Below are 14,958 nucleotides of genomic sequence, written 5' to 3'. Positions count from 1 at the left end.
AGCATGTATAATTTTCTTTATAATTCCTCGACTCTCTTGAATACAGCGGGAGGAAAATCAACAAAAATGGATTAGGACACGTCTAGAAAATGAGAATTACCATAGAGCTGTGTGCCTATAAATTACCATGCTGTCATCACATTCATTATGTTTCATGACACCCATTAATAACAGGTCAAAGAATTCCTTTTACATAAATTAACAAGTAGATAGAGGGAGGGAAAACCCAATATATAAAAAAACTCACCAAAATGGGCAAAAAATGTTAATTTTTTAAAAAAATCTCTTTCCAGCCTTCTTTAGTTATATTAGACTTTTCTTTTAATTCATTGATACTGGCCAAATAATACCATCTGAAGGATTGCCTCTCCCTAATTATACCAACCCATATTATTAGAACTTGTAGAGTCATGGCACCATCGTCTATTGATCTATATTTAGTGGGTCCCTGGAAATATGCCTTCTCTGTTGTGGCATCCACCTTATATTGAATATTTTCCCTCCCAAAATTAGATTGCCTAAATCCCTTTTCAGAAAGGCCCTCCAGACCTGGTTATTTGATCAGAACTGGGTCTACTATCGGCTTGTCTTGAGGGCTTGTCTCAATGGCTACATTATTGAGGGGGGCATTTTTACTCTCCCTCCATTTATGGTTTTATTTAAGATCAACTTTTGGGAATTTTAGGATATTTATTATGTTTAGTATATCTGTATTTGCTGTGTTTATACATTTTGGTTTATTATTATATACCACCCAGAGTTGTCTTTAGTGAAATGGGCAGCTATATAATTTGGATAAATATGTAAATTAATAAATACCTGCAGTGAAATATTTGAAGAAATACTATGGTTTCAAGTTCTCCATCAATAGTAACTTGGCCTGTTCTTATTGGAGCCAAATATTCCAGTAATAATAGATACAATATGCGTGGTTGCTTTTCAAATGGTAGTCTTTATAATACAAGTTAATTTATTGTTATTTTATGTTTCCCATCTAAGTTTGCCATCTAAATATGCAAAATTTGACTTCCATAATTTTCAGGAATGGGCAGCCTAACTGGAAAATAGTCCCGACATCTGGAAAGAATCCAGGTTGGGGAATATGGGTCTGAGTGCTGTGACCAATTGTATCATCATCTGTCCATATTATTGCATTGTGTTATGTATGAGGTTGCTATTCAAAACAAGTTGGAAATTTTCATTAGTTCAGAAATCACTTGCTCTGTGGAATCATATCAAAAGTGAAAATAATTATTCTTCCTATTCATCAATGACTCAATTTATGTTACTGGTTTGTATTTTAAAAAACTTGAGTAACCCAAATATCTGTAGGAGAACCTTCCCTCTCAACTTTTCCAAGGATTGCAATCTATCAATAGACTATTTTCTAAGAATTGTTAATTCATGGAATGGGGGAGGGAGATTGTGTGTATGTATGCGTGTGGGGGGGGGGGAATCTTCTCCAAGAAAATTTAGGTATAAAACTTTTCAGAGCAAGTTACTGATACAGTTAGTTCTCATTTATAGATTGCCTAGTGACTTTGCAATTATGACAGTGATGAAAAAGGAAAGTTATGGCCAATCCTTGCATTTATGCGATCTGTTAAGCAAAGGAAAGCTGAAGTAAGAGGTACAACTGTGCTTTCACTTTGTGCCCACTTAAAAACCATGTTGCTGGTCTCATTGTGTTTGTTAAACAAGGACTACAGTAAATGTATTAGATCAGGCATTTTAAAGTAACTTAAAGCTATTGTAAAAGATTGTTTTAAGTTAATGGAGTAGAATATTTTCTATTAGGAATTTGACTCTGTATTTTACTGTATGTATAGTAGATAAGAGATCAAGCTAGAAAGGCTGTGAGTTCTAGTCCTGTTTTAGACATAATCTCAATTGGGTAACCAGTCACTCTGTCTCAGTCCTAAAATGCAGGCAATGGCAAAATACTTCTGCAAAACATTGTCAAGAAAATTGCAGGGGCTTGTCCAGGTAGTCACCAGAAGTGAAGTCTGATTCAAAGGCTACTGTGTTTTTGCTACTGCCCTCCATTTTTAATTATCATAGAACAACTTGTTAGAAACCATCTTAAGCAGGAGTCTTCAAACTTGGCCCTTTTATAACTTGTGAACTTCAACTCCCAGAATTCCTCAGCCAGGCACACTGCTGAGGAATTCTGGGAGTTCAAGTCCACAAGTCATAAAAGGGCCAAGTTTGAAGACCCCTGATCTTAAGTGAAAATAGTTTAACCAGGATTTTTCTAACTTGGCAACTTTAAGATGTGTTGACTTCAACTCCCAGAATTCCCTAGCAAGCATCAAGATTTCATATATTTCTCAACCAACTGGTCAAAAGATCCTTATCCTCCAGGGTTTTTAGTTGTCATTTTTGTAATTTATCAGTATCAGATTAAAAAAAACAAATCAGTTTTTTGTTTCTTTTGCATAATATGTTCATATATAATTGGTTTTAAGTCATTTATTTAGTAAGTGTATCCAAATATTTTAGTGTCTAGAGATATTACACCTAGCTTCCTAGAAAAGTGAATTAACTGCTATTAATCTTAAACCATCACTAAATCTAGTGATATTTGAAATTATATCTAAGCATGCTGACAGGCAAGAGAATATTAAAAATGTTTTTTTAAATCAAATCATGTTTTCTATCAGAGCTTGAAAAGCACATCAGGATAAATGAAGGTGACAAATGTTCTAGAAATGCGATTATATCCTTTTGTTAACTTTATTCTGTGACTAAAGATCACCAATACAGACTCAGTTGAACAGTTCTTGGTTTGTACTGAATTCTTTTCTAATCAAAATTATTTGTGTTGTGACAACCATGTAAATCATGCAGACAAGTTAGTGCAAATTGTATTATAGTTTTCCAGCAACAGTTTTTAGACTGCTGATGATACCTCACTGTTTCCTAAATGTAAATGTGACTGCTTGGTGCCTGCAAGATATTTTTTAAGCCTGACTGATTCGGTTTTGTCATTTGGACATAAACAAAAGTAAATGAATGGAAGCTTTACCTTGCAAATTGACAGGGCAATGTGTTGCATTGTCATACTGTTATGTCCTAATTACCTGATGTATATACATTAGCAAATATAGGCTTACATAAACTGAACCTTTGCAAATTAAAATATGTTGGCTTGTTCTTGTTTCTGGTTTAAAAAGTGACAATTAAATGCCTCACTGCATCTTATGTTGTAAAGTTTGATGCAATCTTGTATCATTTTGTGATAGCTTTGTATTTCATTTTTTTGATCGCTTTTCCAGTACAATTATCATCCCAAAAGAAGTCCATACCACAAATCTCTTTACTCTCTGCAGTGCAAGGATCTTAATAATTGTATTATGTAAAAAAATCTTTCCCTAATTAGATGAAGAAGTATGAGTTGGAGGACTTTTTTTTTTTTTTTTTACAAAAACGATGAAACATGTTACATTCTAATTATAAAACTATTGTTGAATTTGTGTGGAGAAAGTAATAGACAAAAAGTTTTCCCCCTTTCTTACTCCTGATAATCAATTCAAGAGATTAATGCCAACAGCCAAAATAGAATCACTGAGAACTAGGAAAGAGGATTCAACATGCCTGGCAGAAACTGAGGCATTTAGATGTACACAATTTCTTTTCAATACTAATCCTCTTCTATTCCCCAAACTCTAATTAACAACAGATTATAGAGGACTTGGCTTCTAGCCATATAATGTTGAGTTTGTCTGTTTGGGGAAAATATTTATTTATTTATCTAATACATTTTGAGGCTGCTCAACTCGTTCATGATTTTGGGGTAGTTTAAAAAGGGAAAAAAGTATATACAAAAGGTCACAAATGAGCAGAAAAACATTATACCAGCTGTAAATCAATTATAACTAAATCTTATCACTGGAAGAACAACCAGGTCTCTAACAACTTCCTAAATATTATAAGGGTTGGCCCCACACAGTTTGTGTGTCTTCTGGCTGGCACAATATATTCTTGGTGCACACTCCCAGTATTCCTTCTCAGGAATATCCTGTCACCATGATAAGGCAGTCTGGTAAGACTTGTGGGGTTTAACCTATGAATAGAACATTTATTAATTTTTTTACCAATATTTAAGGAAATAATGAAGGTAGACTCAGCTTATTTTTTTATATAAACCTACTGGTGTTTGCACTATTGAATGGTTTGTTTGTTTGTTTTTGTGGATCACAAGACAAAATTACAAGCGTAGCTAATGTGAATTGATTCTACTTTGAATAAACAAAATACTGAAATAATCAGTATTTAACAAAGTAAGCATTTATTAATATTAGTATAAGAGACTGATTATCATGGTACTGAATAACTTTGTTAATTTATATTCTTTTGAAAAAACTTTATTTATGACATATTAACTACATTAATTGCTGAAGAAACTCTAGGCTGTATATTATTAATAATATAATATCATTTTCTATCCTGAAAGTTAGACATTTTATGATTTTAATGTAAAGCTTAAAATAATTCTCAGAAAACATATTTTCCTTTCCTCTTTTATTCAGAGTTGATAGAAGTTTATGAAAACATAGGTGAATTGAACCAGGAATTGCTCAAGCTAATTATAATTACTTAAGTTTAAACAGGGTTTATTTATATTTCCAGAGAGTAGCAGATTAAGTGAGAATAAATGTGAACACTGGTAAAGCAAAAAAGTATTTCAGGATTATGACCTATACTTAATCTCCTTCCAGCAAACAGAAGACAAGTAGATTTATCTATTACAGCAAGAAAATACTAGGCTGCTATTTTGTTTCATTTATGCCTTTAGCCTCCAGCAACAGCCACACACTATGCTTTTGTGTAATTTGTTTTGTTTTATTAGCTATCTGTGACAGTGGAATAGTAATTAGTACAAGTGTGGAGGCAGACAGAGTGCTGAAGGTAGAGCAGTATCGCATAAACACCCCCTCCCCATTTTTACAAGTACAGCAGCCATCTAAAATGTGAGTTAATGTGAAACTGGATTATATAGAGGCAATTGCTCATATGGATGGCAGGAAACATTGTGCTAATGCTGCAGCAACTTTGCCATCTGCTATCATTTTGCCAGTTTATATATTTGAAGACCACATGAGCTAGAAGAAAACCAAGAATTAAGATTTAACAGGCTGGTTTCACTTTAGCTTATCAAGATGTGCAGATAGTCATTGCGGTTATAAGTTAAGATTTGTAATTTATTCTATTGTTTGAACTCAGCCAGCCAGGGCTTTTTAATCAAACCACATCTAAGTAAATCAAGGTTTTTCACAATGTGTGAATTCATTCCAGTTATTAATGGTTAGTGTTAGAAACACCCCTCTGAAAAGTAATTACTTAAGATGCCATGATTGTTCTAAGTAGCACAGAAAAAGGTTATATAAACTAAAAAATATATTATTGGGCAATTTATTGAAGTTAATCTATTGCTGCTTCTTTATCTATTATAATTATTTTATTTTATTTGGTGTGATTGAGTTTTGTTGTGTGAGAAATATTGATAGAAAGCTTGATCCCGTATGCATCGATTCTGTTATACATTTAGGAGAATCTGTGTGCATTTTGATTTGATTATCAAATCAAATTCACATTTCTTCCCCCCTCCCCTCCCCATTCCCAGAACCGACTTGAAAGTGAGCCAGAGGGTCATTAATTTTATAGAAAAACTGTTTGTATTTACAATCATTGCCAAACAGACAGATCTGGCCCATACCCAGAACATCCAACCTCTAGCCTCACATATATTAGTATGAATGACATGGATGGGGAATTACAGAGCTTCTGAATGACTTTCTCTAAAGTCATCTCATTCTTTTTCTAGCCTCCTAAAAATATGCATGGAGAAAAGGAGGGAAAGGTAAATTTAGCTGCATGATCTAAACCAGACATGTCAAATTTGCAGCATCAACTGACATTGTGCAACATATTGGGACGGTTTTGCCATTGCTGGCAATGGGATGGGCGTGGCTTCCACATGATGCATCCGGCCTGATCTAAACTTTAAAACAGTCCATTCTATATTAGAAGTGAATATGTTATTTATTCAGCTAATAGGTACACTAATTATAGTGTTTACTCTTAGGATTAAATGAGGCAAAGATAAAGTAAAATGAAGAGGAATTTTAATGGAATTTAAAAAAAATGTTTTGGAAGAGGATGAAAAGGGCTAAGCAAGAAGCTTTCAGCAGTAGATGTGGATAAAGTAATTTTGAATGAAATTGAAATGGAGGGGGCATTTTTAGAAGATTCATACAGGTCTGCTGCTTGGGGACGTGAATGGGCAGGTCCTCTTTTATTCAGACTCTGTTATAGTATTGGCTGAGAAGCCAAATGTTCTGCAGCAATTGTGAGATAGATTGTATAATTCAATGAGATATAGAGATCTGAAAATTAATGTATTAGTGATCAAGTTAGACGAATTTGACAGGGAAAAAGGGACAAAAAACTGCAGGTTATAAACAAATGGTGTAGTGGTGAAGGTGCTGGCCTAGAAACCAGGAGATGGTGATTTCTAGTCCTGCCTTAGGCATGAAAGCTGGCTGGGTGACTTCGAGCCAGTCACTCTCCCTCAGCCCAATCCACCTCACAAAGTGGTTGTTGTGGGGAAAATAGGAGGAGGAAAGTGTATTAAGTAGGTTCACCTCCTTGAGTTACTTATAAAGTGATAAAGGCAGGAAATACATACATACATACATACATACATACATACATACATACATACATTAAATAAAATAAATAAATAAATAGAACTAGAGCAAATTGTTGTGCCTTGTAGAATGTACTCCAAGAGTAGAGAACATCTGTAGCTCAGGGTTGTAGATTCCTTGGTCTTTCTGAGTTTCATGCTCTCTGTGAATGTTTACTAAAAGGGAAATAAGAGGAGCAATTTTAAGACATCAAATACTAGCAGGAACATAGTGTTTGTAATAATCTGCTTCAAGGAATGAATATTTATTGAAAAAAGTAAAAATACATGTATATATTTTTTGTTTCAAAAATGGCTTGTTATATGGGAGTACATCAAAATCAAGTGCAGCTGAATTATGTATTGAGTCTGCAGTTAAAAAAAGTAAAAAAAAATATAAAAAGGAAGAGGGAATAGGTGGAGAAGGTGGAGAAGAATACTAAGAAATCAATTTTATGTGATGATATGGCAAGTTTAAAAACAAATATATAACAACATGTACAATATATTAGTATGTGGATATGGGAGAAGTATGGATAATTTACAAAATATAAAAGTATGGAAATTTGCAGGTTGATTGTGGTATAAATTAGATTTAATTAGGTTTCCCTTTTAAACATTTCACGTCTTTAGCTTCATTTACATATTATTTGGCTAACTTATTATGGACTAATTTACAGAATATATCCAAAATCTGGGATCCATAACTCGTGTCCAACTGAAACCTGGTAAATTTTATAACACTTTTGATGACAGAAAATGATCACAAAGCAGTTTGTGACATAATGCAATATGTCATAAAACATTTTCTATACTGATATTTGTGCTGTACAGTTCAATACGGGCCATTTTCAAGGGAGATGCATCCCTGGATGTACCCCCAGTGAAAGCAGTACAATGGAAGCTCTGTCATTGTTGAAGACATTGATAAGGAATCTGATAAGGAAATACCTCTGAAAGGATGACACAACAGATCACAGGTTGTCCAGTATTTACTTATATTATGGTTTTTATTTTCCCCTCTTAAAATAGGAACTTGAGCAGTGTTCCTAATACCCATCCCTTTTTACCTTCACATAGACAGCTGATTGAATTATACCAGATTGAGAGATTTATTTATTTATTTATGAGACTTATATACCGCTTTAAGTGCAAGCACTCTCTAAGCGGTGTACACCAGTAAGCAATGTATATATATATTTACATTGCCCCCAACAATCTGGGTCCTCATTTTACCTACCTCGGAAGGATGGAAGGCTGAGTCAACCTTGAGTTGGTGAGATTTGAACCGCTGACCTGCTGAACACAGTCAGCTAAAGTGGCCTGCAGTACTGCACTCTAACTGCTGCGCCACCTCGGCTCATTGTGTATTCATTTAGTACTCATTGTGAGTACTAAATATCATAATTAAGTGGTCCAGATCTCACCATTTCTTAGCTTTCTTGTCCACTTTGGTACATGTTAGAAGAAAAGCAAAAAACTATACAAAGCTTTGGCATTGTTTCAGTGGAGACTGGGCAATATTATCTTTGAGGGAAGAGGGCTGCATAATTTTCTGTAGAAGACATAACACTTGCCTACTTTGGGGGAAGATACCCTCCCTTCCCCCACGACAATATGAAAACAATTATGCTTTCAGAATAGTGTATGATAACACACACCTGCTTATGATAATAGAGGAATATGTATTTTCAATATGATATTCAAAGTAATAATTGAAAAAAAGAAAACATGAGTTGGGGCAACTTTAGATCAGTCATACAGAGCTATTCAGCTTCTTTAAAAGCAAAACTCATTGAGATTAATTGATTTGCTCCAAAATATTTAGGTATGGAATTGCATACATTTACTTAACAAAATTATAGGAATACATTGCTTGTAGAAATATGGAAAATTGAATGTTTAATTAAATAACTTGAAAAATAGAATAGTCCTCAGATAAATTTGAGTTTATTATTTATTTATTTTTTTAAATTGTTCCTCCAGACTCCCAAAAGACTCTCAGAAATTTGCAATATAACCAAATTGAAATCAGTTAAATCAGAATACAGCACTGAAAATTATAATTAACAATCTACATTGGCATCTGTTGTCCAAAAGATTCCATCAAGTATCATTAAAGCTTTGCAGAAAAACTCTGCTTTACCATCTTTCAAAACACCATTGGGGAAGGTGTTTTCTTAACCTCTGGGGACAGACTATTCTATAGGAATGGAACTATGACAAAAACATTGTCTTCTGTCTCCCCAGACCAAATCTCATTTAACAGTAATCCTATATTTCTGTACTCTGAGAAAGATGATCAGATGGAGAAAGCAGACCTGGAGATTCCTGGGTACTGAAATACGAATGGCTTTATACATTAAAATCAACACTTTAAATTGTCCTGAGAAGCTAATTGGGAACCAGTGCAGTGCCCACAAAATTGGTGGTATATGGCTGTTAAGCATGAGTGGGCAACTATGGCTCCTTTACTACTTGTGGACTTCAACTCCCAGAATTCCTGAGCCAGCATGTAAAGGAGCCATAGATGTCCACCTCTGCTGTAAAGATTCTCCTTTGCTGGCTGGAGGACCATTATATAGTATATTAAACCAATATAAGCTTGTTGATACTTCAAGAACAGCTCCCTTGTTTAATGCACTGTTATTTTGCCCAAACTTAGGGATTTTGATGGGCATTCAGACAGGGATATTCTAAGCAAATAATTCTTACTCTCCCTGCTTTATTGAAATATATATTTAATAACCAAGAAAAAGGAAATGTATGTGATCTACGAGGAAAATATTTTCTACTTGTCAGTTTTCCCACCTTTATTTTATTTAAGTTAATGATATTTTAAATATTGCAGAATAAAGGTTAGGTTTACTCCAGTCCCATTTTTTATCCCAATGTTCCTTTCTTATTTTTTTTTCTTAAGTACAATATATTTCTGCTGAAGAATTAAAAAAGTAGACTAAAAGGAATGTGTCAGTACTATTATTTAGATCAAAAATATTTTATCATAATCATTGTTTTGGATTGATGTAGTTTAGATTAATTGAACTTCATTTCGCTTTTCTATGCAGCAGAGATAATTGAACTGACATTTCTGAGATTGTAGGAATTTTTCTACAGGTAGTGATGGTGAAATATAATATCTCCACTGCTGCCATTATCAGAGAATAGATTACAAAATATATCTTACAGAAATCAATATTTCATATGAGAGAAGACAGTCTTTCATATATGCCAATGTTAGACTGCCTAAGATGAGATGGTTGAATTGATTTAGGAAATAGGCTTAATACTAGTAGTGTTTAAACTTGCAGGAGAAGAATATGCCTGCTACTGAAACTATAGAAGCTTCTCAGTGCTTTTCACATAACAGAACAGATTGACAACATTTCTTGTGTTCTAACTTTTCAAATATAAAATTTATGCATTTGAAGTTCATCAAAGGACTTGTCCAACATAATGGCTGTACTAATCAGTGGCATCCCTGCCTCTCCCCTCAATGTAGTGGTGCTGTCTAGCCAACTTTATGTTGCTGAGCCAAGGAAATTCATCAGTTCTGCTGCTGCTCCAAAGGAAATACAATGAAGTTTCCTTTGCTGAATTCCTGCAAAGCCTGGGGCAGGTGGTTTCACATTGGCCAGAACTGTTGCCTCAACATTTCCCAGTTCAGAGGATGTAAAGGCAACATGCTGTCCAGCTTCCATTCCATCACTATTTTCTGCTCTGTTCTACCAAGATCAATTGAATCTGTTATTTCCTCTATTCCCTCCCATCCCACTACAGTTTTTTTTTTTTTTTTTTTTTTTAAGCAAGCGTCCTTTACTCTTGTTTGCTGGGATCCCAGTTTCTCCCCCCCCCCCAAAAAAAAATAGCAAAACAGTCTGCTTTTTTTATAATTCATTCATCTGGAACATTAGCAATTGTCCTTGGCTTTGCCATACATTAAATAATAAATTATTTATTTATTTGATTTTTATCCAACCTTTATAGTAACTCAAGGCAGTGAACATAGCTAATATTCATTCCTTCACCTATTTTCCGCAAACATGTATAGCCTGATATCCATTAAATCAAACTGGACGTACCTTATATTTATTTTATTTAATAAATTAGATTTATAAGGCACTTCTATTTGGGGGGGGAATATTCAAAGCAGCTTGTGGAATAAACACAAAAGACATGGGCACAGACTAAAAATAAGTGCAGTAAAAGAAAAACTAAAGCCCCAGCAAATGAAAATACAAATATGAGCTCTTTAAAGTCCTGGCAAAAAAATGTATTAAAAATATTAAAAGAGAATGGGCCAAACCCAATTCCCAAGAGAGTATGTTCCATAGCCTGGAACTTATAGAAAAGGAAAAATCCTCTTTCCCATGCTATATATCTGGACAAATTCTCAGCAGCTTTCCTCAGAAGGATTTAATTGCTGGGTAGCTATAGAATGCAAGGAAAGAGAAGACAATATTGACTGATTTTCTGATTATGTAAGACCTGTGTCAGTTAAACCTTCCAAGAAAGCAGAACTCTTGAAACTTGCATTGTGTCAACAGGAATTTTTATTGGAAGATATTGATAGCAAGATAGTAGGCAGGATCTGAAGATTTCCAACGCGAAATGTTACATTAAAAGAACCCTTTCTGTTCATCTGGCTGGTTTGAACTGAGCCAATCCATAGGTGTTAAATTGTTGTGGGAAAGAACTGATAAGGTGCCATTCTCAAGGCTGTTAGGTTTCTCCGCGGCTTTTCCCCCTTCACCTGGAGATAAGGCAGATGGCCGGAGGCACATTCACACCTCAAGGGAGATACTTCAAAGAGGATAGAATAAAGCAAAGGAAGTATACTGCAGAACACCCTTAGGTCCCCTCTCCCCCCATTAGAATAGCAGAACCCAAAAATGAAGGCATAAAGAAATATAAAATAAATTGGGGTTCTGACAGATTAGTTCTGATCTCGTGAGTGAAACCCAGAGAGTAGTCTGTGCCAGAGAATTGCTTGACACGAAATATAATGATGTACTCTCTAACTGATATAGCAATAGATAAAAATGTTTAGCTTTATTAGTTTCTTACCATTAATGAGTAATATGGTGTCTGTAGCTTAACTGGCTTAGAGAAATATTTATATATAAATCACAGCTTATGCTTAACATGTTTTAGGAACTCAGCCAATAGTTTAATGGTCAATGTCATTGTTTAAATTATACATGGCTTAGTGTGATGGATAAACCTAGCCACCAACTAGAGTAGGCAAATCTTACACATTTGTACATTGTCTTGATTTTTTTGTGCTATACACACACACACACACACACACACACAGAGAGAGAGAGAGAGAGAGAGAGAGAGAGAGAGAGAGAGAGAGAATTTAAATAATTTTACTAAGTCTAGAAAATAATCTTATTAGTTTTCTAAGCAATGTTTAAAATTTAGTATCCAGAAAACAGATGCTTTTTCCCCTTAGCATTAAAGCCATGGTGGGATGGGCTTCCATTTACAAATGTAATTTAATCTCATGGGAAATTAATCTTGTTAAAATATTGTCAGGTTAATTGAAATTGATTTGTGATTTACTAAACACAGTATTTGCTAATCAAATATCAGGCTTAGAAGCTTTGGTGCTTTCAGAGATTCCTATTAGTTTTACGCTAAATGTAATCAGCGAGTCAAATATATGGACAGATAAATGCACTGGAACATTTTTTTTGCTCTCTTTTTAAAATGGATAACACTTATCTGTCAATAATTTACCTTCCACAAAATGATACATTTTGGGATAAATGAGTTAGTCATGAAGTCTGGGTTATTTCTATGTGTTTTTTGTCAATACCTCACATTTACTTGCCATTTGCTTAATTATTTCTCTAATGTGTTGCTTCAGGCTATTGAAAACTATCTTCACAAAGGCATACATGGATTATTATGTTCTGGATATCCTTGATAAAAGGGAAAAAAATAGGCATTTGATACCCCCCCTTCCCAAATGAAGATCATGGTCTGAAATATGTCTTCTGTATATGTAACTAAAATATACCTTCCTTCCTTTATGAATACCATTGCTTGTTTTTTTTAAAAAAAATGATTGATTATTATTACCTGTATTTATTACTTATATTGCTTTGGTTTATAGATAGACATTTTCCTTACAGTTACTCTATCAGATGAAGATTAACGTTCAATAAAAGAGACTATTTGTAGCTCAAGGTTGAATGGTGGGGTCCTTGGTGCTCTCTGAATTTGGTGGTGTTCCTGCAGACATTTCATTACCAAGATAGGTTAACACCATCAGTGCACAGGACATGATGCATCAATGATGATAATGTCACCTAGTATGGTAATGAAATGTCTGCAAGAAACCACCAAGCTGAGAGAGTACCAAGGACCTCACTGAAATGGAAGTGCCTGGATAAAAGTTCAAATTCCTGTTTCACATATCTAAACATATTTTTTTACTATTTACTTTTTCAGCATTTTAATAAAATCTAGCAACTAAGGATAGACAGATGGGCGAATAAAACCATTTTAGTTAACTAGTTTTATTTTGAAAAAAATATATAACTTATGAACTTAAAATGCTTAAAAACAATGAGGTAATATCTTAAAGACTAGCACATATATTATGAGATAATCTTATGAATACATTATTAGTGTTCAGGTGCCATAAATATTTCTTTATGTTTTTCTGTAATAAACAGAATGATTTTCTTGTGGATGCTAATGTGTAAGATGTTAACATAAGTGAAAGACACAACTTTTCTGTTACAGACTGCATTTTATGTCCTTGCTATTAAATGTGCATAATTATTAAAATGTGTCTGAAATTTCTCGTTACAGAAAGCTCTTCTTTACAGATTATGGAAATGTTGCTAAAATTGAGAGATGTGATATGGATGGCATGAACAGAACAAGGATAGTAATATCTAAAATAGAGCAGCCAACTGCTCTTACACTTGACCTTGTCAACAAATACCTTTACTGGATCGATGTCTATCTTGACTTTCTAGGAGTGGTTGACTACCAAGGACATAACAGGCAAACTATAATTGAAGGCCAACTGGTAAGTATCTCTTAATGTTGCCAGTTAAAATCTGTTGTGGTTTCTGAAGGTATGCAAAAATCTAAATGGTATTCACCATGACTACAGATAATCCATTAATATTAGTAATGCACATTTTTGAACCACACCATGATTGTACAAATCCAAAATACTGTGCATTATTTGTTTTCCCTCTCTGTCTCTCTTTCTATATACCAGAGGAGGCACAGAGCCCTCTCTGTGGGCACGCGCGCTGTCGTCCCTTTCCTAGGTCTTCAGCTGGGTTTTATAAAACCTATTTGCTTTAGGCCTCCGCCGCCATGTGCAAAAAAAAAAGGTTCAATCAATCAGTCAATTTCAACTTCTCGCAGGAAAAAAAAAGATTTTGCAAAGTTGGAATTGATTGAACTTTTTAGTCCCACCCAGTCTGCCGTTACCACGGCAGCCACGCCCACCCAATGGGCCACACCCACCCAATTGGCCACACCCACCCAGCACCCGACGATGCATAAGTAGGTTTTGGGTTGCAGTTTGGGCACTCAGTCTCTAAAAGGTTTGCCATCACTGCTATATACAATCTTGTTTTTTCAAATATGGAAAGATCTTTTAAGGAAACATTATTTTAAAAAAAACAAAACCCTATCATGTCAAATTAATAATGAGGCTTCTTTTTCTGCATTATATTATATACAAAAGGGTAGATTATTGCTTAACTTCAAAAAGAACAGGGTCAATCAGCTCATGGACAAGTATGCTAATGAAAAGGGATTCACTCACCTTCTTTCTCTCTATTAGAATTTAAATGAGAAGAGGCTCAGTATTTGAATAAGATAGAATAGATTGAGATAAGAGAAACAAAGATGACCAGGAGATTAGAAACTTACCTATTTGAAGAAAGATAAAGGCAACTGGTTTTAATTACAATTGGAAACATTTGATTGGTGATTGGTAGTAGTTTTCAAGTTCCTAAAGAATTGTCAAATGGAAGAAAACCACATCTAATACATAGTTGTCTGCAGGATACTAGTTTTAAATTAATAGGAATATAATTTTCAATTTAATATTAGGATAATTAGTGATTATAATGCTCTCTACATAGAGCAGCCCTTGAAGAGCATCCAGGATCTGCAGCTGGTTCACAATACAGTGGGACATCCAATTTTGGGTGCATTTGAGAGCACCACTACTGCATGAGCTGCACTGGCTCCCAACTGACTTTTGGTGCAATTCAATATGC

At 34.4% G+C, this 14,958-nt stretch overlaps 1 protein-coding gene across 1 annotated transcript in view; it reads left to right on the top strand.

The window, feature by feature from the left end:
• LRP1B (LDL receptor related protein 1B) overlaps nucleotides 1–14,958 on the top strand; it is a 794,402-nt gene that overhangs the window by 606,033 nt on the left and 173,411 nt on the right. The window contains exon 8 of the mRNA XM_039338160.1: nucleotides 13,520–13,742. Coding sequence (XP_039194094.1) covers nucleotides 13,520–13,742 — 223 coding nt within the window. The remainder of the gene's footprint in view (nucleotides 1–13,519; nucleotides 13,743–14,958) is intronic.

Source organism: Crotalus tigris, unplaced genomic scaffold (assembly GCF_016545835.1).
Source record: "Crotalus tigris isolate CLP2741 ecotype Arizona unplaced genomic scaffold, ASM1654583v1 scf7180000017694.5664430, whole genome shotgun sequence".
Taxonomy (NCBI): Eukaryota; Metazoa; Chordata; class Lepidosauria; order Squamata; family Viperidae; genus Crotalus; species Crotalus tigris.
Note: the sequence above shows the minus strand (reverse complement) of the source record. Positions and strands in the feature narration are given on the sequence as shown.